Source organism: Mustela nivalis (genome assembly GCF_964662115.1).
Source record: "Mustela nivalis genome assembly, chromosome: 10".
Lineage (NCBI taxonomy): Eukaryota > Metazoa > Chordata > Mammalia > Carnivora > Mustelidae > Mustela > Mustela nivalis.
Window position 1 is genome coordinate 33045275 of NC_139029.1, and position 25321 is coordinate 33070595.

At 52.5% G+C, this 25321-nt stretch overlaps 2 protein-coding genes, 1 long non-coding RNA gene and 1 pseudogene across 14 annotated transcripts in view; 2 read left to right on the plus strand and 2 right to left on the minus strand.

The window, feature by feature from the left end:
- Positions 1 to 1393, minus strand: part of LOC309843214 (metaxin-3-like) — a 21207-nt pseudogene extending 19814 nt beyond the window's left edge. The window contains exons 1-2 of the transcript in view: positions 1369 to 1393; positions 1017 to 1190 (exon numbers count right to left, since the gene is read on the minus strand). The product of the transcript in view is annotated as a metaxin-3-like (transcript). The remainder of the gene's footprint in view (positions 1 to 1016; positions 1191 to 1368) is intronic.
- On the plus strand, positions 1083 to 9587 carry DMAP1 (DNA methyltransferase 1 associated protein 1). The gene is made up of 10 exons (XM_082687292.1): positions 1083 to 1506; positions 2059 to 2150; positions 2410 to 2605; positions 7406 to 7564; positions 7691 to 7858; positions 8114 to 8299; positions 8429 to 8500; positions 8767 to 8839; positions 8974 to 9269; positions 9476 to 9587. Exons 1-10 carry the CDS (start codon positions 1402 to 1404, stop codon positions 9533 to 9535), a joined length of 1407 nt encoding a protein of 468 aa, XP_082543418.1. The 5' UTR covers positions 1083 to 1401; the 3' UTR covers positions 9536 to 9587.
- A 382-nt stretch (positions 9588 to 9969) lies between these two features.
- Positions 9970 to 25321, minus strand: part of ERI3 (ERI1 exoribonuclease family member 3) — a 126080-nt gene continuing 110728 nt past the window's right edge. For 10 of the 11 annotated variants that reach the window (XM_082687325.1, XM_082687330.1, XM_082687322.1 and 7 more), the window contains one exon: positions 9970 to 10500. In XM_082687325.1, coding sequence (XP_082543451.1) covers positions 10418 to 10500 — 83 coding nt within the window. In that variant the 3' untranslated portion in view covers positions 9970 to 10417. Of the gene's footprint in view, positions 10501 to 22868; positions 22967 to 25321 lie in introns of all 11 variants that reach the window. The other variant, XM_082687324.1, reaches the window with a different exon arrangement.
- LOC309842723 lies at positions 15889 to 21019 on the plus strand. The gene is made up of 2 exons (XR_014299747.1): positions 15889 to 18370; positions 20834 to 21019. It is a non-coding gene; the product is annotated as an uncharacterized lncRNA (long non-coding RNA).

Here is a 25321-nt window from a genome sequence, read left to right on the forward strand (position 1 = left end):
GGCTCCAAGGACCATTCCTTTACCCTGAGGGCAATTTCTGCACAAGACCCTGGCTTTGCCTAGAAACTATTTAGAGCCCAGAGGATTCACCCAGAAATCAGGTCTCTGCAAAAGCACAAGATTTCTATCTCCAGATCCAGTTCTTCAAAGTTTTGGGATCTAGGTAGGCTGGCAGCTGCAGCTGCTGCGTCCCTGTCCCCTCTGAGCCAGAGCAGGCTACAACAATGATTGCTAACTTGTGCAGGCTGTGTGCTCCTCAAGTCCCTGCTTGGTTCTTTGGCAGCCTGGGGTCTAGTTTCCTCAGGGCCTTGCCAAGCCCTCACTCCATGCTCAATGGCTACGTGTCTTCCATATTTGTGGGATGGTATGCAGAGACTGACGTTGGGAGCTGCATTCCCTGTCCCTTCTGCGCTTCCTCCGGACCTCCTGTTCCAGACGTTTCTCTCTCCAGGGAGATTAATAAATTTCTTCCTTTGAGACTTCTTCTGGCTGCTCCCTGCTCTGGGCTGTGTTCTTGGGCCGCTGTGTAACCCACACTAGCGCCGTTAGCTCCCAGACCAGTTTAGTTCCAGGAAAGCCCCATGGGAGGGGGAGCTCCCTCAGAGAAGCTGTAAGTGAGGGTGCAGGCCTCACTCCATCCTGGCAGCCATCCTAAGATGCTCCGCTTTGACTACTTCATCTCTTCACCTCTGACGCTTAGTACAGTGCCTGGCACACACTTAACGTTTAATGAACAGGGGCCGTTAATACCACTGATTTATTTAATAAAAAAATTAAACGTGCCAGACAATTTGCTAACGTTTTGCATGGATTATCGGTCCTTCACTTAAGCAGGTGCCATTACAATTTCCATTTCATAAATGAAACGGCCTCAGAGGAATTAAGCGACTTCCAAAACTCTGCGCTGTTTTTATTGCCCGAGATGCAAGAGAGCAACGTAGGGCGGAAATGCCAGAAAGCAGGCAGCACCCGAACGTCGGCGAGCGGGTGGGAGCCAAACCCTGCCAGGAGCTCACCACAGTCAGCCGCCTTCGCACTGGGTTGCCAGCCGGCTCCATTTCCGCGCAGCACAGACCGGACGTGTTCCTGCCGGCCGCGTTTCGAGTGCGCACGACCGGAAGTTTCTGTCCGCGGCTTTGCGGGGATAGGGGAGCGGTGGACCCTGCAGTCAGAATCCGGGTGCCGAGGCGCTGGGGTTGAGGAGGCAGACGGGGGCAGTTAGGGAGACTCAAACGGTGGGAAACAGGCCGAACTCCGACCACATCTGGACTGCCCTCCTCGTAGCGGTCTGCCTCTTCACCCCGCCTCAGTTGGGGCAGAAGTGGCTCCGCCCCCCGGCCTGAGCCTGGTCCCTTCTCAGGCACTGACCCTTGACCTCGGGGCGCTCCCCCATCAGGCGCGATGGCCACAGGCGCGGATGTGCGGGACATACTAGAACTCGGAGGTCCAGAGGGTGATGCAGCTGCCGGGACCATCAGCAAAAAGGACATTATTAACCCGGACAAGGTAGCGGGGGCGCCTGAGAGCCTTGGGTACTGGGAGTGAAGTGGGGAGCAGTGACAATGGGAGAGAGGGGGGGAGAAGGGGGCGGTGCTGCGCTCCTAGAGAGATGGGCGATAAAAGGTGTGACATAATGGGACAGACAGTGTTACCTTGATGAGATGGGATGGAGGTGGTGGGACACCCATGGGAAATGGTGGGGACCAAGAGAGTGTGACACTCTTAAGAGATGAGAGTACCAAAAGAGTGAGACTCTTGTAGGATATTGGGGCAGGGTGGCACCAGGTCGGTGTGACGTTCTCAGAGATGGTGGAAAAGTATTTTCTACCCTGACAGGTCAGGGCTCTACCCAGCGGGGTGGGGTTGGGCAGGAATGACCTGCTCCAACTAGAGGTTTCCCTGTGAGTGGGCCTTCCTGGTGTGTTGTTATGTGTCAAATAGGTACGCATTATCATTGTACCTGTAGGTGCTGTTTTGTTCAGGGATTAGGCTGGGCTAGAGAATTTTCAGGGAAGGGAGTCTAGGCTGTGGTTCCTATCCTGTGGTTTCTCTTCTCAGAAAAAGTCCAAGAAGTCCTCCGAGACATTGACCTTCAAGAGGCCCGAGGGCATGCACCGAGAGGTCTATGCACTGCTCTATTCTGACAAGAAGCAAGTACTAAAATCCCAAGCGCCCTAGGTTCTGGTCCCTGACCAATCTGCATGTCCCTATCTCCTGGTTTTCTCTGCCAATTCTCTCCCTGCTGCCCTGCCCAGTCGGGGCTCCTGCTTGCCTAGTAGGATGTAGGAGGAGCTCAGACCTCTCATTCCAGGATGTGACTTCCTTGCTCCAGCGTAGATCAGCCTGGGCCCAAAGGCTCTCTGCACACCTCTGACTCTAACCTCTCATCTCTCCAAACTCTTCTGTCAGGGATGCACCCCCACTGCTGCCCAGTGACACTGGTCAAGGCTACCGCACAGTGAAAGCCAAGTTAGGCTCCAAGAAGGTGCGGCCCTGGAAGTGGATGCCGTTCACCAACCCAGCCCGTAAGGATGGAGCTATGTTCTTCCACTGGCGACGGGCAGCTGAGGAGGGCAAGGACTACCCCTTCGCCAGGTTCAATAAGGTGAGCCATCACCATTTGGACATAGGCCAACGTAGCTCAGCCACTCAGAGCTACCTCTGGGAGCTCTCACCCTCCTGGGGTTGGCTCCAGAGGCACGGTCAGTCTTTGTGTCAACCACGGTTACTCACTCAGTCCACATGGCAGATACCTGCAGGGTGAGACTTCATGGGTCTTATCTGCCCATGGGATCCTGTCCTTTCCTGGGCCTGGTCTGGTTTTTGGTGGTTTCTCTTGGCCCTTCAAATGTTGCTGTTCCTCAGAGCTGTGTCCCTGTCTCTCTGTACTTTCTCCCTAGTGGGTCTCATTTTCTCTGTAGCTTCGGTTGCCTGCTTTATGCAAGGCATTAAGTGACTCCACTTAATATCTTCAATCATTTACTTAATGTCTCTTTGGGAAGGCCCCACAAGAACTTCAAGTAGGTACCCCTGAGCAGAACACATCTGTTCCCTCTCCTCCTCACCCATATCAGTGAATGGTACCGCTGCCCACCCAGCTACCCAAACCAGAAACATGGGAATCATCCTTGATATCACTTCTCCTGTAGTCTCTAATTATTTCATTCAACAATAGGACCAAGAAGGCAGGGAAGGATAGATGACAAAAATGGAAGCAAACAAATAGAACTCTTTCAGATAAGAGCCATTTTATCGGAAATGAAAAGTAAAAAGTAAAAGGTAAAATGAAACCAGGATATGAATGGAATATGAAATGAGTTAAAAGAGTGAACTCGTAGGCCATAGGGGAAGCCTAATTCAGATCATGTGGTTAGGACGGGCCTCTATGAGAAGGTGGCATTTGAACTAAATCTCAGCGATACATCGAATCATCGAGTCCACTGATTCTGTTTCCTTAATAAACCACATCTGCCTTTGTTCCTCATTCCCTGTGCTGGCACCCTGGTCCGAGCTGAATCCTCTCTGGTCTTGATTACTAAGGCTCAGACAGAGCAGGGCCTTACACACACTCCCCCAGCCAGTGAGAGGCAGAGCTGGACTAGGCTAGGATTTCTTAGGCTGTTGTTCAAGCCATTATATGATATGGTGTCACAGTCCCTGCAGCCTGGAGCAGCCTTGACTTGGAGGCCAAAAACACTGGGCCCTGATCCCAAGGCTTCAAGTCCTGACTTTCCCCCCTCAGCCCAGTGTAGCCAGCTGTACCTGCACTGCTCTGCCTGGGTGGCTCACAGGCTTCCCGGACTGAGCACATCCGGGTGTGACCCATCATTCTCCCTCACCTCGGAGAGCTGGTTTTCCTCCCTCTCACCACCATCCTCAGACCTCCTAAGTTCCAGTGGAGGGAGAAAGCTGGAGGTACAGGACTGAGAAGGGACAACCAAGAGGTGAGGTGTTGAGATGAGAGGGAAGGTTGAATGAGACAATTTGAGAAGACAAAAAAATGTTCATTTTGTATTTGGTAAAAGCTGCTTCATGTCAAGTCAAACCTTAGGTATTCAGAACACAGAATTACACCAGCAACAATAACTACCCTCAAGAAACTCTCCATATTGTTGGGGAGGGAGTGGGGAAAGGCACAGGTAATTACAGTCCAGTAGGATGCATGCTGTTTGGGGAGGACTTGAAGGCCATGGAAGCTTCCTGGAGCAGTTAGAGCTGGAATTGTGTCCTAAAGTATGTCACCAGGCAATGTTAGGAACAAAGTGTAGTGACTTTTTCAGGCAGAGGGCCCAGCAGGAGTAAAGGCATAGATAGAAAACCAGTCACATGTATGGTGTGCTGCAGGAGTTTCTCTCCTGATGAAGCCTAAACCCGGGGTAGGACATGGTGCAAGATGAGGCCCAAGAGGTCAGCAGGGTCTGGTCAGGCAGGGCTTGGCAGCCCCGCTCAGGAATCTGGGCTTGGCCCTACTATCTTTGGGTAGCAACTGACAGATTTTTAAATAGAGTACTGTCAGGATCCGATTTGAGTCTTAGAAGGATCGTGGTGACTGCAGGTGGAGCATGAAGTCGGAGAAAGGTGAACTAATGAATCTTCCTTCCAGTACTGCTGGTTCCTGGGGCCCCACTCTCAGTCTGTGGCTCCCCAGCTACTCTCTTGCTCAAGCCTGAGACACAGGGGTCGCCTGTGATGGTGTCTTCTTTTACCCCTTATGTCCAGGTGCCAAGTCTTGTGGTTTTAACCCAAAATTAGGTCTGTGCCCTGTTCCCTACCTTCCACTGGTGCGGTTTTAGTTGAGGCCTCTTCACTTCTCACCTGGATTGTTTCTAAAACCTGCCAACTGGCCTCCCAGGCTCTTGTTTCCCCTCATCTGTCCTTACTGCTGTCAGGGTGGTCTTTATAAAAGAGAATCATGATCATTTCACTCTTCTCTTTCAACCTTACTGTTTCCTGTCACCTCTTCCCTGACCAACCCTTGTCCCCAGGCTGGATCAGGTGTCACTTGTTACACCCTTAGGTGTACGGTTGGCATCAAACTCGCCACACTGGACTAAATTATTTTTTCAGCAGAATCTGAGCTCTGAGAAGGTCAGGCCACTGTCTGTCTTACTCAGCATTCAGCACTGGTGTTCTCAGCATAGGTCTGGCAGGCCCATGATAAATATATGATATATGTTGAATGAATGAATGTCTCCCTCACTTGACTGTGAGGCCCTTGAGAGCAGAACTGGCTATACAGGTCCTGAGCTTTTTTTTTTTTTTTTTTCTTAATTAAACGGAATTGAAATACTTGGAAGGTATACTTAACCAAGCCTGGGAAACCAGAGAGACTTCCAAGAGGAGCTGATACCTGTAAGAGGCCAAAAGGATGATAAGTTAACCTTTGTAGAGGAAGGAATGTGGAAGTGGAAATGCACTTTAGGCAAGAACAACAAAGGCTGAGGGGAGCCTAGTGAGTTCCCAGCACTGCTAGTCATTTGTTTGGAACCTGGGGTATGTGAGGGTGTGGCTGCAGAGAGGCTGGGTCATTCACCTCTGTGTTCATTGGTTGATTCTGTAAATATTAATTGATCCTTAGAGTGTCCTGTCCCTGTGCTGACCTGTGCTTTTGAGGAGTTTGTGAATTAGCTAGAAGACACTTTTAGTGTAGTAGAGAACTTCTGAGGGGTTTAGGAAGAGATGGGTGACATGATCAGATATTTATTCTAGATTTTATAGATTTATTCTATATTTATTATATATATTATGTATATATTATTATATAGATTTATTCTATATTTCTCAAATTATCTGTGATGAAGGGCTTAAAAAAAATAATTTCCAGTCCATCAGAGACTGACAGTAAGGTGACAAGAAAAGACAAAATACAAGTCCGTGGGTTTTTTTTTTAAACTTTACTTATTAGAGAGAGCAAGGTGGGTGGAGGGGCAGAGGAGAGGGAGAGGCAGACTCCCCACTGAGCAGGGATCCTGACACGGGGTTTGTTCCCAGGACCCCAAGATCACAACCTAACCCACCCAGGTGCCCCCCAACCCGTGTGTTTCTTCATATTCAATTCAGTAGGATGTGATTTCTGTGAAATTGTCATAAAGGTTTCTAAATGCCTACTCTCACTTTCCATACTTAACATAGACCACTGGTACCAGTTTGCAAACAGCAGTCGTCTACAGGCTGTCCTTTAGGTAATAGCACTGGTCAGAGAGATCACATCTTGGATGCAGATGGAGAATTGTTTGGAGGGGGATCAAATGGAGACAGAGAGGCTGGTGGGGAGGCTGTTTCTGATGCAGGCAGTGGTGGTGATGGTCTGGACTGGGATGTGGCAGGTAGAGGTAGAGATCCTGGGGGTAAAAGCCCCAGCTTTGTGGAAGGGGAGGGGTCAAAGGTAAAGGTAGGAGTTAAAGATGCTTAAAGATGCTTTCTAGTCTTCTGGCTTGGGCACCTGTGTTGGCTAATGGTGACATTGACTTGAGAATCGACCTGAAAGAGCTAGAAGTTTGAGGGAGGGTGATGAACTCAGTACTGAACATACAAACACATATTTCTTATGAGGTATAATCAACATACAATATTGTTTCAGGTTCATATTTGTGTATATTGCAAAATGATCACCACAATAAGTCTGGTTAACATCTGTCACCTGAGCATATTAAGTTTTAGGTATATGTGGGACCTCCAGTAGGAGAAGTCCAGGAGGCAGCTAGAAACAGGGTCTTGAGAGCAGGTTTAGAACCAGTGTGGTCTTTGATAGAGAAGGAACTTCCCTAGTCTGGCCTAACATTGACTCCTTCCTGGGGTTTCTGACTGACTGGCTCAGTTGGTGGTGGTGCTTTATGTCCCCGAGGAGGGTCTGGGGGTTGGGGCATGGCAGGAGGGAGGCAGGGATGTGTGCAGGGGTGCATGTGCTGAGAGAGGAGACTTTGGCCTGCACTGGGGAGCTGCAAGTCTCATTGTCACCACTTGGTGGCAGCAGTGCTTCAGAGAAGGGTTCTACAGGCTCCGGCATCCTGGGCCTTTCTCCAGTATTTAGCCATCTGCTCTACTCCAGAGTTAACCTTTGGACTCCACAGAAGCCCTTACATGTGAGCCCCTCACCTTAACCCTGGGGACAGGAGCATGTATCCTGTTACTGAGGCTCTGGAGCTGAAGGCATGGTCACATTGCTCCTGGGCCCAATCCAGAGGCAGGCTGCAGCCCTAGCTTGCTGGGGTCTCTGGGCAAGCAGTGTGTTTCCTCACCTGGAAGCATCGTTTCCAGGCTGCAGTCTGCAGGGCCCTAGGCAGAGGTTTTGCTTTGGTTCCGCCTAGGAATGGGTGGTACACAGATCACAGGCTGTGACCACAGGGGGCTGAAGCCCGCTGGCCATGACGTGGTGCGCCCATACTCTGTCCCTCTGTGCCAGTAGACTGTGCAGGTTCCCGTGTACTCAGAGCAAGAGTACCAGCTGTACCTCCACGACGACGCCTGGACTAAGGCAGAGACGGACCATCTCTTTGATCTCAGCCGCCGCTTTGACTTACGTTTTGTAGTAATCCACGACCGCTATGACCACCAGCAGTTCAAGGTGAGCTGGTGTTACGCATTTGCATGTGTGTCCCCGCTGTGCCTGGCCGGCCCCCTGCCTTCATGCGACCCTGTCCCTGTGCCTTTGGGCACTCACTGTCCATTCCCACCTTGTCTTTATCCTTAGAAGCGTTCTGTGGAGGACTTGAAGGAGCGGTACTATCACATTTGTGCCAAACTTGCCAATGTGCGGGCTGTGCCAGGCACAGACCTCAAGATACCGGTGTTTGATGCTGGGCATGAGCGACGGCGGAAGGAGCAGCTGGAGCGTCTCTACAACCGGACCCCGGAGCAGGTCAGTTCCTGAAGCCCTCTGCTTTCATCCCGCAGGCTTGCAGGATGGTTCCTCCCTTCCTGGTTCCCCTGCCGCCCCGCCTAGTCCTTCCTTGCTAGCCACTCTCCACACTGCACACCCCTCCCCCTCCCTCGTTGTCCCTTGCCTCTTGGTGTGGCTCACGGACAGGCTAGTGGCCCTACAGCTCCCCATCTGCCTCGCCACAACACCCCCCCCGCCATGCACCCTCACATTTGGGGTGTCTCGCTTTCCCAGGTAGCAGAGGAGGAGTATCTGCTGCAGGAGCTGCGCAAGATTGAAGCCCGGAAGAAGGAGCGGGAGAAGCGCAGCCAGGACCTGCAGAAGCTGATAACGGCAGCGGACACCACCGCGGAGCAGCGGCGCACCGAGCGCAAGGCCCCCAAGAAGAAGCTACCCCAGAAAAAGGAGGCGGAGAAGCCGGTGCGGAGACTGAGTCAGCCCAGTTCAGGGTGCAGAGCTCCGAGGGCACTCAGAGCTGGCAGGGCATCGGGACTAACTCGGGGCCCTCCCGCCACTGTGCCTCGGTCTCCATAACTTCTTCTCCCCCAGGCTGTTCCCGAGACTGCAGGCATCAAGTTCCCAGACTTCAAGTCTGCCGGTGTCACCCTGCGGAGCCAGCGGGTACGTGTCGCCTCCATCGCCGTGCTGGGGCCCTGGGCTCCCTGCAGCCTGTGCGTGGCAGCCGTGGCCCTGGAGCACCGGGAGGGAGCGTGCCATGCGCTTCAGAGAGAGGTCTTGGGGGTGTGGCCGGGCTGAAGTCAAAGCTCTTGCTCTGTTCCACAGAGCTCCCTCCAGGGGTTCACTTCTCTCCCGCTCCCCTTGCCTTTGGTCCCTGTTGTCCTTAACCACTTGTCGGGGAGAGGGCTAAGTGTTTTGGGTCATTGCAGATGAAGCTGCCAAGCTCCGTGGGACAGAAGAAGATCAAGGCCCTGGAGCAGATGCTGCTGGAGCTTGGTGTGGGTGAGTGGGGACTGGGCCCACGGGACCTGGCCATCTGCGGCTTGCGATCGAGGCTGGGCTGGGGAGGGCACTTTGCATCGCTGGCCTTCCCGCACACCCTGGCTCTGCCTCCGCCCTCCACCTACCACCTGCAGAGCTGAGCCCGACGCCCACTGAGGAGCTGGTGCACATGTTCAACGAGCTGCGGAGTGACCTGGTGCTGCTCTACGAGCTCAAGCAGGCCTGCGCCAACTGCGAGTACGAGCTACAGATGCTGCGGCACCGGCACGAGGCCCTGGCCCGGGCCGGTGTGCTCGGGGGCCCCGCCACGCCAGCGTCTGGCCCAGCCCCAGCCTCTGCGGAGCCGGCAGTGCCTGACCCCAGTCTTGGCCCTGACCCCACCAAGGACACCATCATTGATGTGGTGGGCGCGCCCCTCACGCCCAATTCGGTAAGAGCCCAGTTGGGCAGGGGGAGCGCGAACGGCCGGTCCCGCTCCCTCCAGTGCCCGCAGTTACTGTGACAGGGTTCTGAGACTGAGGGCAGGACTGGGTGGCCATGGGATCACCTGCCCTGAGTATGAAATGCATGCACTGAGCCTGAGCAGAGCTTGGGGGGGGGGGGGCATTGACTCTGTTGCCTTCTGTGTCTTCTCAGAGGAAGCGTCGGGAATCAGCCTCCAGTTCCTCTTCTGTGAAGAAAGCCAAGAAGCCATGAGAGGCCACAGTGGGTGCGGGTGCTGCTGTGTAAATAGAGCTGCTGAGTCGGACTGGGCTGCTTCCTTTTCCTTCCCACCCTTGGCTAGGGAGGTGGGGGGCACAGTCACCACACCCACTCCACAGGGGTGGCCTTGGGACCTGCCTGCGTGGATGCCCCGAGCAGCCTTCTCACCACTGCCAGTGTTGCCCAAACATCTGTACTTGGTTCTGCTCTCAAGATGGTTCACACATAGTGGTGGCTTCAGACACTGCCTTGTGCTTAGACAGTGCCCGTGGCCCTGTGCTTATTCAGGGAGGTTCTCACAGGTGCTCCAGTGACTGCAAGCCACTCCAGTGGCCCTCAGCCCCAGAGCAGCCCGGAATACGCGCTAACCCCTGTACACCTTGGACGGTATCAGGCACAGCAGTGTCCGGTCCACACACACCCACAGCCTCGTTTCCCCGACTTTATTCAGTGGCACGTTCACAGCGGGGATGGGGGTAGACACAAGGTGGGGCCTGATCTGTCCTGGAGCCCTGGGGGCACCACACACCATGCACTACAGATGGGAGGGGGCACAGGGGGGCTCGGTGGCCCCAGCAGAAGCCTGTGTACCAGGGAAGAGGCGGTGAGTGCCTGGGTCCCCCTAGCCCAGGCCCACAATGGGAGGGGCTAATACTGGGCTGAGGTTGAGGGATTGGGGTGGGGGGCACAAAGTGTCTGCTCCAGAGGGGCCGAGTGGCCAAGCCCTTACCCAGGGCGCAAGCCCACAGGGCAGGCTGGGGGACACTCTGGATGTAGAGCTGTGCCACTCTCCCTTTTCCCCTCTGGTGAGGGAAAGGAGGGTTCTGGGCTGGGCCAAGCAGCTACCCTGTCCTGCCCCATCCCGTCCTCGGCCAATCAGAACGGCTTTGATGTCTGCTTGAAGATGAAGCCTTGATACGCAAGTGTCTTCATGATGTTGGCAATATTCTTGCAGTCATCTGAGAAGAGAAAGAGAGGACATTTAGATGGGGCCCAGATCCTTCCCCTCTGTGCCCACAGGTGCTCTTATGTAGCTGGGGGAAGGGGAGCCGGGTCAGATTCAGGAGCCACAGGCTCTTAACCAGGGGGTCCTGTCCCCTGGTGGCCGCATCTCCAGCCTCACGTTGGGCTGGATGAGGCCGGGCCAGCAGGAAGCACGGTCTCAGTGCTGCTCGGTCCCATAATTCATGCTGGAAATTGGCCGGCATGTCCCGCCCCAGCCCCAGCGGTGATGTATGGGCGCCGTCGCAGTAAGAAAAAGGCAGAGTAAATGTGTAATTTCTCCCTTGACGGCCCCCGGCCGCTGGGCGATCCTTCTTGTTGCCGCCGCGTGGGGACGGCCCGTCCGCCACACTCCGTCTTCCCGCCACCCGCCTTGATGTCTCCATTTCATTACTGTGCGGCCATTCATCACGCCCACGGCCAGGGTGACTTTGCCGGCACTTGCGTGTGTGTGTGTGTGTGTGTGTGTGTGTGTGTGTGTGTGTGAGAGAGAGAGAGAGAGAGAGATGTGGCCCAGGCCATAATGGCTGGTAACGAAGCACAGGCCTTGGCACTTTTGGGCCGGGAGCCTGGGAAGCCTGCTCTGGGCCCCAGGCTTGTGCACTCCCAACAGCAGCCTGCCTGGGCCCCTTCTGTGGAACCCAGAGCAGTGGAGAGGGTCCAGGTCTGCAGTCCTCCCACACCCTGGCCAGCAGTCCTCCACTAGACGTGCCTGTGTGCTCAGGCTAAGCTCTGCCTCTCCTACCCCACTAGGCTCGAAGCTGGTGCCGGTCAGGCTTCAGTAGTCCTGTCTCTGGCTGTATCTAAGTACATCTGCTCCTGCCAGACCCTGTCACGGCAGTTTCTCCAGTACTGATCCCTGTGAGAAACTCCTGGAACGCTGGCGGCTGCAGGAGCAGGTACTCCGGTCCTTCAGTATCATGGACACCGGCCAGGACTTGTTCTAATGCCACCAGCAGGAGGTGCAGCTGCCCAACTCTTGTCCCTCTACAGAAAGCCAAGGACAGAAATACCCAAGTGCCCAGAGTTCTTCTGTTCCACTGCCAACACCACCAGCCCAGTCCCCATTGCTTCGCCTGCCTCTCTTCCCATCCCTCTCCCACCTCCTACAGATGCTCCTGGGCCATAACCAGGACCTCAGCCGCTACCAGCCCGCATGCGATCGATGCTGTGATTGCAGAAGCATTATACTTCGATGTCATAATCAGGTGCAGGGTGGTGGTAAGGTCAAGGTGGGGTCAGGAGGCCTCTGCATCTGTCAAGGGCCAACTCTTTCCACTGAGCCCTCCAGCCTGCCCTTGCTAGAACCTTAGGCTAGGAAACGGCCCAACAGAGCTAGAGAAGGGCTGTGTGAGCGGGAGTCGGCCGTCCCAGGTCCCATGTCATTAGCCAGACACGACTCTGAGCCCTGTTTAGGGCAGATCAGTCGCACATGGTCCTCTTTAGCTGACCTCAACATGAACATACTCAAGGGGGATATGGACATGTAAAAGTGATACAGGACCCAGACACGGGGACACCCTTTTCCTCCAGGGATTCAGGAAGCCACAAGGGCTGGTCTGAGGCAGGGCAGTGGGAAGACAGATGGGTGGGTAGTGGCGGCCATGGCAACTCCAGACGTGACCCGTCCCCGTGGTTTATGGGCCGGACACGCACCCCGCTCAGCTGAGGCCCCGTCATTTGTCTCCCTTAGTGTGTATGCCTGTGCCGTGGGGGTAGAAGGTGGAGGGAGGGGGCTGCGACAGGAGTGAGGCAGCTGACAGGAAGGAGAAGGGGACAGGAAGATCTGTGTAGGAGGGGCAGGCTGGAGATGGGTCAGGAAGGGCCCTGGGAGCAGGAAGGTTTATGATAGGGTCCAGAGGCTGTGATGGCACCATCAAAAGGTGCTACGATAGGGTGATTTTCTTCCCAAAGATGTCTGGCCTTGTCAGGGCACCTCCAATCCTTCCTGTCTCCTGCACTCTGGGGACCATGGCCGCTGTGCATATTAAGAATAAGTCCCCTCGTTATCTGCAATTACCCAGCGGCCACACACCTCATTTCTTCCAGCAGAAAAGAAAATTAGTTTTCTATTGACTTCATCTGGCTCCTCCCTCAATCCTGGACAAATCGCTCAATCTGCCTCCCCTGGTCCTAGTGAATATGCCCAGACCCTCCCCCCAGGCCACCAGCCATCCAGAGAGCCAGCACTGACCTCCCACCTGTGCCTGGCCCCAGTCAGTCCTTGACCTCTCCTCACTGGACACACTGGCTGGCTTCGTCCACACCCTGAGCTTCAGTGAGCCCTGAAGATCGCCGTCTCTTGCCTGCATCTCTCCTGAGCTCTGGAACATCTCTTTCTAGATCATGTAAACTCAAAACATCCAATAATGCACCAGTGTCCTTCCCACGTGTTTTCACTACCCAGTGTTCTCCATCCCAATGAACAGCACCCCAAGTGCTCCCAAAGAAGCCTGAGAATCGAGCTTGACACTTTGCTCTCTCCCTCCCCAGATCTCAAGCATCAACTGTGAATTTTATCTTCTTACTGTTTAATCATCTACTTCCCTTCATTCTGGCAGCACCCCCCCACCCCCACCACCCAGGGCAGACCCCATCATCTCTTGCTCTTACACAAATCTGATCACATCCTTGTCTCTTTAAATCCTTTCAATGGCTCCTGCTGCCCTCAGGTTCAAGGCTATACTCTTTAATATGACTTAAAGGCAAAGGCCCTATAAAAAACAGGTCCCCGCTCTCTCTGGTCTTACCCCTGCCATTCTCTACCCCCAATCCCTGTGTTCCAACCACTGTTTTCTGAAAATGACAAAGACAGACCCATTTCTAGTCTTTGCCCACTGGCTGTGTGCTTGTGGCAAGTGCTTAAGTTTCTTTGAAGTTCAGATTCCTCCACTAGGGGTGATCAGGGATGCTACCTGTGTTAACTGTGAGCACTGAGCAGGTGACACCCCTCCACACCCCGTCTTTGTCGGTACTTTAAGTTTGGAGTACTTCCTCTTTTTGGAGGGAAGGCAAGGATGCTAGTTTTCCCGGTGACCCGACGGCGAGAAGGTAAATCCTGTACAATCTATGGCGCAGATGACAGAGAGGCCAGCACACGTGCTGAGACCAACTGGCATTCACTGCACAAGCTCACACTGACTACTGATCCTGTTTACTGAGCATTCTGGAGCCTAACTTGTTGTAACTGGTCCACTACAACAAAGACCCAGACTGGGGAAGACAGCTGCTTCAGTTCCCCAAGTCCGCGGTATGGCAGTTGTGGGCTTCCAGCCCAGGCTCTTTTTCTAGCCCCGGAAACCTCGTGAGTCAGTGCAACCTACTAAGCCGGTTAAAAAGTCAACGGTATGATTAGAAGTTGAGGAAATGGAGCAGAAGTGAAGAGACAAATCTGGGCCTTTTAACAGGCCACAAGTTCAGCGAGAACAGCAGGATGAGGCTGGTGACAAAATGGCCTCTGGGAGAGTCCTCTGCTTAAAGCCCAGGGGCCACATGGTCAGCAGCTCCCCCTTCTGGAACCTCCCACTGAACTAATGAGACCAGCCTGATGCTGGCATGGTGTAGAAGGTGAGGGGCAGGAGGCACATAGCCTCTTGCCTACAAAGAGGCCTCCAAGGTGGGTCTTCCTTACTTTCAAATTCTAGAAGACTACATGATTTTATGTTCCTGCAGGGTTATCAGCTTGTGACAAGATGACTCTCTTCTGTTTGGGGCATTAATATTCTTAACATTGGAAATATTTTTATATTGCCAACTCCATAACGGGAGATGTGCAGCTGCTTAAATCTGTCAGAGAGGTGAGTGGGGCTAGCACCTGACAAAGGATAAGCTTATTGGCTGGGCCCAAGGGTAGTCAAATATCTGCTTGGCAAAGCTGCTAGCGGAAGGAGGGCTCAGACCACAGAGGACACCCAATGAGGGCTTACACAGGACCATGACCTGAGGCTGACACGGGCCAGTTAGGAGCACTTGTCTGGGAACCGAATAGTAGAGGGCTTCTGGGAAGCAGGGCCTGGGTGAGGGCCACCCTCAGGAGGGAAAGGGCACACGGAAACTCTTAGAGAACCATTTATTCGTGCATGCCTTCATTCAGCAAACACACACGGACACCTCTGCATGCTGCGCGCACACGGGCCAAACCGGGTCGAGGGCCTGGCTGCAGACCCGTCAGAGGTGCGGTGTGAGCAGTGCTTCAGGAAAAGTCAGCACAGAAAAGGCACTGAGAATGGGGAAAGGAGTCCCCAGGGACAAAGCCAGGCAGAAGTCTAAGGGCATGTGGGAGGGGGCCCGCCAGCAAGCTGGGCTTGGAGTGGGGAGGTGACCCTGGCATAGTGAATAGCACACGGGCACCTGGCTGAAGGGGAAATGTAGTGTGTCCAGAAACAAGTACTTAAGTCTAGCAGGTGGTGGGGGTGCTGAAGAGTAAGAGGCAGGCGCGCGGCGAGAGACGAAGCTGGACAGGCCGGCAGTGACTGGTCAGAGGAAGCCCTGCAGACGGGATGCCAAGCTAAGGAGTTTCAGAGCTTACTACTCTGGGAATGGCAGGGAGACGCTAACTTAGGTGAGGAGGGACAAGACAGAACCACATCCGCAATTCATAACAATCACTCAAGGACTGGAGGGGTTAACCCTGAAGGCACAGACACCGATTAACAGACTATACCATGGTCCAGGCCAGAAACAGTGGCCCAGAACCGGCCCAGTGGCGGTGGAGATGGAGGTGGGGATGTACGGATGATGCGGAGACATGGACAGAGGCAAGAGCTTTTAAAGGAACAGAATGAGCAAGGCTTATTGGCGGCAGACAGAGTGTGGGGCTATGGGTGGGGGTGAGTCTAGGATCTTAGCACCACTCAAAGAGGTAAGGCAAACCTGAGGTGGTATAGGTTTGGGGCAGTCTTGACCTTAGTGTTAAATCTCGAGATTCCTATGGGACATGTCAACATATCAGGCATTTCCCTTACAGCTTCTAGGCTTTTATCTCACTGAAAAAGGCCTTCCTTATCCCAGTGCTATTAGAAAACTATCATATATTGGGGTGCCTGGGTGGCTCAGTGGATTGAGCCTCTGCCTTCGGCTCAGGTCATGATCTTAGGGTCCTGGGATCGAGCCCTACATCAGGCTCTCTGCTCGGCAGGGAGCCTGCTTCCTCCCTCTCTCTGCCTCTCTGCCTACTTGTGATCTCTGTCAAATAAATGAATAAAATCTTTAAAAGAAAAAACTATCATATATTTTCTTCTAATACTTTTGTTTTTATATTTAACTTTTTAATCCGTCTGGAATTTATTTATTTATTTATTTTTTTTAAGATTTTATTATTTATTTGTCAGAGAGAGAGAGAGAGTGAGAGCGAGCACAGGCAGACAGAGTGGAAGGCAGAGGCAGAGGGAGAAGCAGGCTCCCTGCGGAGCAAGGAGCCCGATGTGGGACTCCATCCCAGGACGCTGGGATCATGACCTGAGCCGAAGGCAGCTGCTTAACCAACTGAGCCACCCAGGCGTCCCGTGGAATTTATTTTCATATATGGTGAGAAATAGAAGATCCAACTTTACTTTTTTCTCCCAGTGGATGGCCATTGTCCTATCACCATTGATTGAATTGTCCACACTTTCCCCACCCTTCTGAAATGATGCCTCCATTATATATACAATTCCCATACGTGCATCTGTTGGAGTGAGGAAAGAGAATGAACATGAAATGATCAAAGGGACAAACTGGACTGGGAGACATCAGGGGCAGAAGGGTGACATGCTGCTGACTTTATGGGGCTGCAAGGCAGTGTGGCCTAAAGGAAGATTCAGACAAACAGGAGGCCTTCTGTCTCAAAATCTCAGCCTGGTAAGCACACTTTCTTAGTGATCTCCAGGAGCTGGTGAGGAATGGGGGCCAGAGCCCATGGAGCAAGAGCCAGGAAAGAAGGGGTGGGAACAGCTCCACTGGGAGCAGGAACCTTGGCAAGGACGAAGAGCAAGAATCCTGATGTGTTGACATTCTAGAACCTCATTTTGCTGCTACATCTTTCTGTCTGTTAGCACATCTTGGCAGCATCGTGCCCGAGAGCAAAGGGCCAGCGGGTTAATGCTGGGCCTGCTTGACAGAGGACTGCCATATTATTAAGTCCCCAGCTCCAGAGGGGACATACTTATACTAAAAAATTATTTGTTCTGAGCGCTTGGGTGGCTCAGTGGCTACGTATCTGCCTTTGGCTCCGGTTGTGATCCTGGGGTCCTGGGATTAAGCCCCACCTTGGGCTCCCTGCTCAGTGGGGAGCCTGCTTCTCCCTCTCCTACTGCCCAGTTGTGTTCCCTCTCTCGCTGTCTCTCTCTGTTAAATAAATAATAAAATCTTAAAAAAAAGTTATTTGTTCTTTGGCTGACATTTAAATTTAACTGGTGCCCTATATTTTTCTAACTGGGCAACTCTATGCTGGGGGCCAGCATCTCAAGCTACACTGGGTACAACTCAGGGTACAGCAGCACAGGGTAACTCAGAAGGAAGACAGGAGCCAAGGCACTGAATTTAGGACTGAACCAGCAGAGGGCCCTGGATATCCTGAGGTTCTGGGTTCAAATCCAAAATCCATCACTTCGTAACTATGAACTTGAACAAGTTATGGTCTTATTTCACCTCTCTGTGTCTTGGTTTCTTCTCTTCTAAAATGGGAACGATAATGATAATTATAGCAACTACTTCCCTCAAAGGGTTGTTGAAAGATGAAATGAGTTTTTATTTGTGAAGTGCTTAAAACAGTGGCTGGGTTAGTGATTATTATTATGGTTGCTATTCCAATAATATCCAGTAACAATGCTATTCCAGGAGTAATCCCCTGATATCCCACAAGCCCCTATTCCTTGTCCCAGACATGGCCCAGGCAGTCAGTCCCCTGGGTGCCCAGACAGGGCTACCCTGGCCCACCTAACACCACCCCCAGATACAGACCCCTGTCCTCAGACACGGCTCCCACAGCTCCCTCTGCTCCCCTCCAGTCAGGGCCCTTATAGCCTCAACTCCAAAGTGACCCCTTCTTCTAGCCCCTCCCCTCTGCCCCCTCCACCCCACCGAGGTGCCTGGAGGTGCCACAGGGCTGATGGTGAAGGATGACGGTGGTTCCACAATAAGGGGAAAAGGCAATTTCATCTTGATTAGCAGGCGATTTCTCTCTCCGTAATAAGCGCGCTCCAAATAATTAGCGTGTTTTACGTAATAATGAAATTACAGAAATGCAGTCCACTTATTCAAACAACTCACCATTACCATATTTTTAAATATTAGACTTAATTAGAGTTTATCACTTCAGAGAAGTATGCGGACCGAAGATGTTTTTAAAAAAATCCTCATAAAGTGTTTATTAAGCGCTGGTAAAGCTGGGATAATGATGTGTTTGGAAATTAAGGCAATCAAACACTTACCGCCGCTCCTGGAGGCCGGGCATGGAAATGAGGCCATTACACGCCCATTACCCGCCAGCTCACAGCCACTTGGGGGGCGGGGAGAGGATGTGCCCGGCCGAGAGGGCATAGTGCCCGGAAACGCCTATGCCAACAGCCCGCAACGGCCTGGCCGGCGAGCAGGCGTCAAAGCCTTATGTCACTCACATCGCATTCGGTCACCAGGAACCCAACTCAGACTTGGCCACACAAATGACCAGAGTGGTCCCAAATGCCAAAGAAGACACCCAAGACCAATCCTGAACTAGACTCCCAGGCTGGGCAGGACCTGTCACCTCCATTTAGACCCTAGTGCCGAAGGGGACAGAAGCCAGCTTGGGCAGCCAAGAAAGGTCAACGAGTAGAGGCGGAGGCTGAGAAAGCCACAGATCCTGGGCAGGTGACAGCTCCCAACTCTGGGCCACACAGGAAGGGCTAGCTACAGCTCGGGGAGAAGGGTCTAAGAGGGAACTGTGGAACTGAACCAAAAGCCAAAGGTAGAGAGGAGCCAGGGGTCAGGCCCGCAAACACACCTGGATCAGGGAAAGCAGACAAGAAGGGTGGTGGGAGAGGGGCTGGTGGCTCCAGGCCCCATTTATCCCAGTGAATAACTAATTCCAGAATTTATAGTGCTGGGTTTTTGTTCTGTGGCCATTTATATCTGCGAGGGGAGGAAATGAAGAGGCAGCGCGGACGCCACATCTTTCTGTGTTATTGCTTGTCTGCCATTTGCAAATCATTATTAATTGTGGGCCCTGGTGGCGGGCTGGGCGGGGGCCGGGCTGGGTACATCCACATAGTTCTTCATCAAGGACCCCAGCCGCTGCCCCAGAGAGCCAATTACCCCGCCCTGATTGGGATCAGATAAAGAGGGAATTTTTACAAATTAGGGAATAAATAGAATTTCCACACAGGGCGCGGGCAGGACCTGAGAGGCTGTAATGAAAAACCATCCGTCACCATCAGCACGGCCTGGGTACGCAGCCCCGGCACTCCCTCCCCTTGTGGGCCGGCCCTAACGCTCAGGGGCCGGGTTTACAGGTCTAAGGACACCACTACCCTCCACCCCCATCCCAGGCCCAGAAGCAGGGAGAGGACTTCCCTGGCGGGGTATCTCTACACTCTTTGGGCTGAAGAGGCCTAGGCCCCAGCTCCAACCCTTTCCCTATTGCCTCCTCTTCCTCTGGATGTTAACAAGAAGGACACTGAGATGGTCAGGAGAAAAGCCAGGGTTGGGGACCATGGGGCACCATAGCCCCTACAGCTATGGCAGCTCTAGGGCAGAGCCCCAGCCCTGTGGACCACTCACTCTGGGCTCCCATTAGCGCTCCTCCCCTTGGATCATTAAATATGTATATCTTATTACACGCCTTGTTAGAGTATCGAGCTCTATTGACTGATGATAAATCCTGAGCCTCGTCCTGGCCATAAATTTATCTGGAGATGATGAAGACTCAATAATCTAGTCAGGCAGATAATATCATCGGGCCTTAAAAAAGATCATTACATTATATGTCAGAATTAAAAGTGAAATACGCCGTAGTAACAGGGCGGCTGCTCTGGCCATTACAATGGGTGCCCGCCTCCCCCACTCATTCCCAGCCAAGGCCCCATCCAGGTAGAGGGGCTGAGAAGGCTCGCCCTCCTCCTCCTGACTCTGGGATATTACATCTAGAAGAGCCAGAGGTTAGCGAGATAACTCAAGGCCGAGTGAAGGGAACCTGGCCAGGAGTGGGGTGAGGAGCAGAGGCAGCTCCAGAGCAGAGCTGAGCACCTCTGCCCCATTCCACCTTACCCTGTCCCTAGGGGTCTCCCGTGGCACTATCTTCTGAGGGTACCTGAGTGGCTCCAATAGGAAGGTGACAGGGCCTTACCCCCTTCCAGAATGGCCTGACCAACCAGGGTAGATTTTTTTCCAAAATGCCAACACTGGGATACTGACAGGTTAGGCCACTTGCCTGTACTGCCCCAGGCACCTGTGACCTGTCCCCAGACCCATGTGCTAGCAGCCTGAGGCCTTTCTCAGAAGCATGTGCTGGCAATCCAGACCCTGACCACCTCCTTCCCAAGAGACCTGCCTGCCACAGCCTCTACAACCTGTCTTAGAGAAACTTGCTGCCAGGCTCTTGGATCTTTGACCTCAGCACTAATGACTGTTTCCGCTGTATTCCATTTCTACTCATTTCCACAGTTACACCTTCTACCTTTTTAACATCCTCCACTGCTCTTCCTTTGAAATATTAAATTCAAATCTCCCTAGTTACTGGCAATAATACACTTTTCTTTCATCTCACTGAAGCCTCGAAACATGAATACCTCTGCTCTCTCCGGATACACCACCTGCCTCCTGTCTACTTTCTCCCCCGTATACTTGTGACTGCTTACCCAACAGTCATTCTCTTGCTGCCAGCCTGGCAGAGCCCACTCCTCGCTCATGGGACCAGGGGTGAGTCCCTTGGGTCTGAGCCACCTGTGGTGATCCCTGCCCCCTTGTGAGTCATTGGTATAGGGGTGGCCGTGTATTCTGGCTAGTGAGAATGAGGGTAAGTTTGCTGAAGGACCTGCACGGAAAACTTCACTCTTATGAAGAGAAACACGGGGAGGAAATAGTCCTTTATATTCTGCCGGATATTTTCATGTCTGCATATAATGTCTGGGACTGCAGAAGCCATCTTCCAACCATTAGAGGAGTTAGCCTGTGAAGAACATGCTGAAGATAACAGAACAGAAAAATGGGAAACGTCTGGGTCCTTTAGACATTGCTGAGATGCTGAATTAACTAATCCTAGGATCACCTTATATCCAAACTTTTGTGAGCTAATAAATCCTATTTTTAAAAATATTTTATTTGTTTATTTGACAGGGAGAGCCCACAAGGAGGCAGAGAGGCAGACGGGGGGTGGGGAAGCAGACTCCCCACTGAGCAGAGACTCCCCCCCTCCGATGTGGGGCTCGATCCCAGGACCCTGGAATCATGACCCAAGCCGAAGGCAGAGGCTTAACCCACTGAGCCACCCAGGCACTCCAATAAATCCAATTATTTAAGATACGTTGCATTGAGTTTTTTTTTTCTTGTAGCCAGAAGCATACCAACTGATACAGAATGTAAAGACAGGAGAGAGAATGACAGAACAAACGGGCCCTATAACATAAACTCAGCTGAAGGGCGGACGAGCAGAGGGCAATGAGGGTGCTGTTATTTCGAGCCAGGAAGCTGGTAACTCTTGTTATGCTCTCTTGAAACATCTGACCAAATTGTTTCCTGCTATATCATAAGACACAGGCCATGTTCCACTAGAAAGGCTAAGAGTCAGGTTTTGACGGGAACCCACATGAAAACAGAGAGGGAAAAAAAATGCAGCTGAATTAAGAAAAACTGTTTATGTCTATGGTTTGTGATCTAAGTTGCCTGAAAGCCCCGTGGCTCCATAAAGCCATGAGGGGCTTAGACTACTTCCTTCTGCCTTTTTCAGCTTGTTGCTTCCAATTTCCAGGTTACCTCCTGGTCCAAAATGGCTTCGGGAGCTCCAAGCATCACACCCACATTTCAGGAAAGAGGAAGTCAAGAACAGCAAAATAATGTACTTCCCGGCTGAGTCACTTCCTTTTAAAAATATCATTCCTGGAGGTCTCGCATGCTTTTCCTTTTACCTCACTGGCCAGAACTCAGGGATGTAACCGTTATCTAGCCGCACGAGGAACTAAAATAAGTGGTGTTTTAACTGGGCACACGCTGCTGCCCCTAGTGATACAAGGGCTCCATTTAGTGAGGAAGGAAGACAATGGCTATCGGGTATGTACCAAGCAGTTCCCATCCTAGCAACATGACCAATGCACCTCACACAGGAGCCGGCCTTTCATGGGTGATCATCTCAGTCCTTTCTTGCCAATATTCTCAACTCTCTTGCTTCCTTTTCTTCCCATCACTCTTGCCTGGAAAAACCTAGACTGCCTTCTCTCTGCTTGCATCTGGGCGGAGGGTGACTAGAGAACATGGCAACCATACAGATCTGTGACCCTTACAATCAGTCTGTAAGCTTACCTGGTTGTATAAAGCCACCCAGCCGGCCTCCTATGTTCCTGATCAGCATGCACGCTCTCTCTTTCTCCCGGCAGCAATGTCGAATTTTCTTGACTTCCCCCATTCTCAAGTCCCCCACCACGACCCCTCTCCCACAGTTTGGTCACCTACTTCACAGGAGACATAGGGGATGCTCTTCTCTTACCTGCTATAGAGGGAGAGGAGAGGGTGTGTCCTGATGGCACTTCTAAAGCCTGCCCTCACTCTACCTGGGTTCTCCACCATACTTCCTTTTGGGGGGCATTCCATGCTAAGCAAGCCCCTTTTTCTCTGACAGAGCCGCAATGGTTTTTCTGCACTGCTTCCTTAACATAAGCATGTAAACATATCAAATCTCTCCCATCTTTAAAAACAACCTTGTCTTAACTCCTTTTCCCAGTGACTGGTACCCAACCTCTCCTCCCTTTCATAGCCGAACTTCCCAGTCAACACTCAAGGCCTCCTTTCCTCATTTCCCCCCCTACAACCTGATTTCCCCACCTTCGTCCTACTGAACCACTTTCTCGAATGATTCCTCCAACCTCACAGGGCTCAAGTCCAGTGGTTTAGATCACCCCAGTGGACTAACTTGTGTCCTGAAGCTCTTCTCCTGGGGCTACGGTGACAGCATCTTCCCTCCCTCCCCAACTCCTTCCGCTTCTTTGTACCTGTCTTTCTTCTGATTGTCCTTACAGAGCGGGTATTGCTTAGAGCTGCCACTGGCCCCCTTCTCACTCTCCATCCAGCCCTGAGCCTTATCCACCATAGATATCCCAGTGATTTCTAACCCCATATTCACACTACCACCACCCTGGTCAAGGGCACCACCACCTCTCACCTAGGAGACTGCATTGCCCCCGTCAATCTCCTCCAAGGTGTCCTTCTAAGCCACAAATCTGGTCATTTCACTCCCTGTCTTAAAACCCTTCAATGATCCTGGAACAGAAAAAGGACAGCATTGGCAACACTGCTGAAATCCAAGGAAGCCCTCCAGTGTAGGGCACAATATAGTAGCCACTTTTGTTTCCTGGGTGCTGATAACTGCTGCGATTATGTCAGATGCCAACATGAGAGAAAGCTTGGTGAGAGATGTATAGAAAACTTCTCTGCAAGTAAAATTGGTTCAAGGTAAAAAGCTTAAGAGTTAATCATTAAAATCACCACCACCACTCCAATAGCACTTCACTGCTCTCAAGACAGCATCCAGACTTCTTTATACAGTTCTGGGGATCTGCCCAGCTTCCCCCTTGGGCCTCGTCTTCCCCACTCTCTTGCTGGATCCCAGAGTTCAGGCTCTTTTGCTTCTTGGTATGCCCTCCTTCTGCTGGAAAGCCCCGCCCCTTGCTATCATTTCCTCTTGCGTCTTACCTGGGCCCTCATGTTTGTGTTAGGGATCCTTCTCTGTCACCTCCTGCTAGATCACAAACCCGATGGCACTAATGTTACCTGTGCAGAGGCCCTCAGTAAACACATGCTAAGTGGAAAAAAGGAAGAACTGGAAGAAAAGAAAGAGGGAAGGCTAGGAGGCAAAATCATAGGCAAACCTATTACAGCCCTGACATCTGTTGCCCGAAGCCTAGACATGCCGGGGCCCTGAAAATGAGTCAAGGTCCTTGTCCTCAGCTTCCAAAGTGCTGGGGGCTGAGCCCCTTCCCCACCTCCCCTCCTTCCTAGTATCTTCATTTCCCCCAAGACATGCTGGGCCAGGACACTGGCTGGGACCTGAGCTCTCAGCAGTCTGGCCACAAGTCTGTCCAGCAAACTGATACATCTGGGGGCAGCAGTATCAGTGGTGGGACTCCCCAGTCCTAGCAGTGATGCCCTGGGGAAGGGCCTGGCTCTGCCTGGGGACTCTGTGAGGGGGGCTGCCTCCCCGAAGCCCAGTCCCACCTGGTAAATATTTCATCCTCAAGCTGCTCAGCTAATCCCTATTAATTTCAATACTGCCGCCTTGCCTGGCTCAGCTCCCAATGCATTATTTATCCCCTTTGTTTGTTTGTCGCTAACAGGTGGGCCCCAGCGGAGGCGCTGACTGGGGACAAGCCCACTCCATCACAGTGTGGCTGTGAATTAATCATGAGGACTAATGGGAAGCACCTCAGCTCCAGGCACTGCCCTCGCCGCCTCCCCCTGCCCTGGCACCCAGGGGTGGGCCACGGCCATCTCAGCTCAACTTCATTCAAAACAACACATTTTATTTACTATCTGCCTACACGAGCCAGACACAAGCTTACCCTTTGGGGATACAAGGTGAACAAACAGGCGTCAGTTCCTGCCCTCAGGGAACTTACAATCCAGCTGAGGAGAGAGGTGTTAAAGGACTATTAATTAGGATTGTGAGGAAAGGCCGCGCAGGCCAAGTGCTGGGTGGTAAGGAGGTGTGCCCAGGGGAGGACCTGACTGAGTCTAAGAGTCAGGGTAGGCTTCCCTGGGGAAGCAAACTTTGAGCTGCTCTCTGAAGGATGGGCAGGAGTTAATCAGGCCAAGGGATGGGACTGGGGGGCTCCTAAGGACCATAAAGCCATGTGGGGAGGCCTTGAGGTGAGAGAAGGAATGGCAGTTTCCAGAAAATGGGGGAGGGTCCTGTGCTGGAGTGCAGAGGCCATGAGGAGAGAGACTTGAGAAGGGGCAGGGGACTGGGCGACAAGGCCCAGCTTGGGGATGCTCTTCTCCCTACACGACTGGCATTTGTTCCTGGTGGACGGCCATGGACATATCCTGAACACCTGATATGCACACTCACACCACCTTTGCTGATGTGAGCAACATCCGATTTCTTGACCTTCTGCTTGTGGCTTCTGAGATGGTCATGATCATTACTCCTCAATTGCACCGATTAGGAAACACAGGTGGGCATTCAACCTGGGGCTTATGTGAAGGCCTCTGTGGGCTCCTCAGCAACCTGAAGCTTAGGTGTGCCCGTGGCAAGACCAGGCTGGACCTGGCCCACTGACTCTACGTGGGGACCAGGCACAGGGCTGGGAACCCTGAGCTGCCTCAGCCACAAGTGCTCACATCACCTCTCGGCAAGGAACCTTCCTCACCTCTGAAAGCCAGCACTGGCCTGGGCCCCCAGAAGACCTCAGCAAACATCTTCTGAATGAATGACTGAACAGAAGTGAATGAAAGCCCCACAATTCCCCACAAAGATCTTTCTCTCAGATACTCTCCTCAGAACTTTTACAAAGATCTAAAATAGACAAATGAGTTAACTGGTACTCGGTGGGCAGGGAGGGTGGGGTGGTCTACAGTATTTTCAAATGCATTACCTCCTTTCTCCTCAGAGTAAGC

Bases quoted from the DNA above. Each gene is read 5' to 3' on its own strand.
- DMAP1 (XM_082687292.1), top strand. From the start codon at position 1,402: ATGGCCACAGGCGCGGATGTGCGGGACATACTAGAACTCGGAGGTCCA. The intron at 2,606-7,405 runs GTGAGCCATCAC...CTGTGCCAGTAG, and splicing joins CCTTCGCCAGGTTCAATAAG to ACTGTGCAGGTTCCCGTGTA. The intron at 8,840-8,973 runs GTGAGTGGGGAC...TACCACCTGCAG, and splicing joins GCTGCTGGAGCTTGGTGTGG to AGCTGAGCCCGACGCCCACT.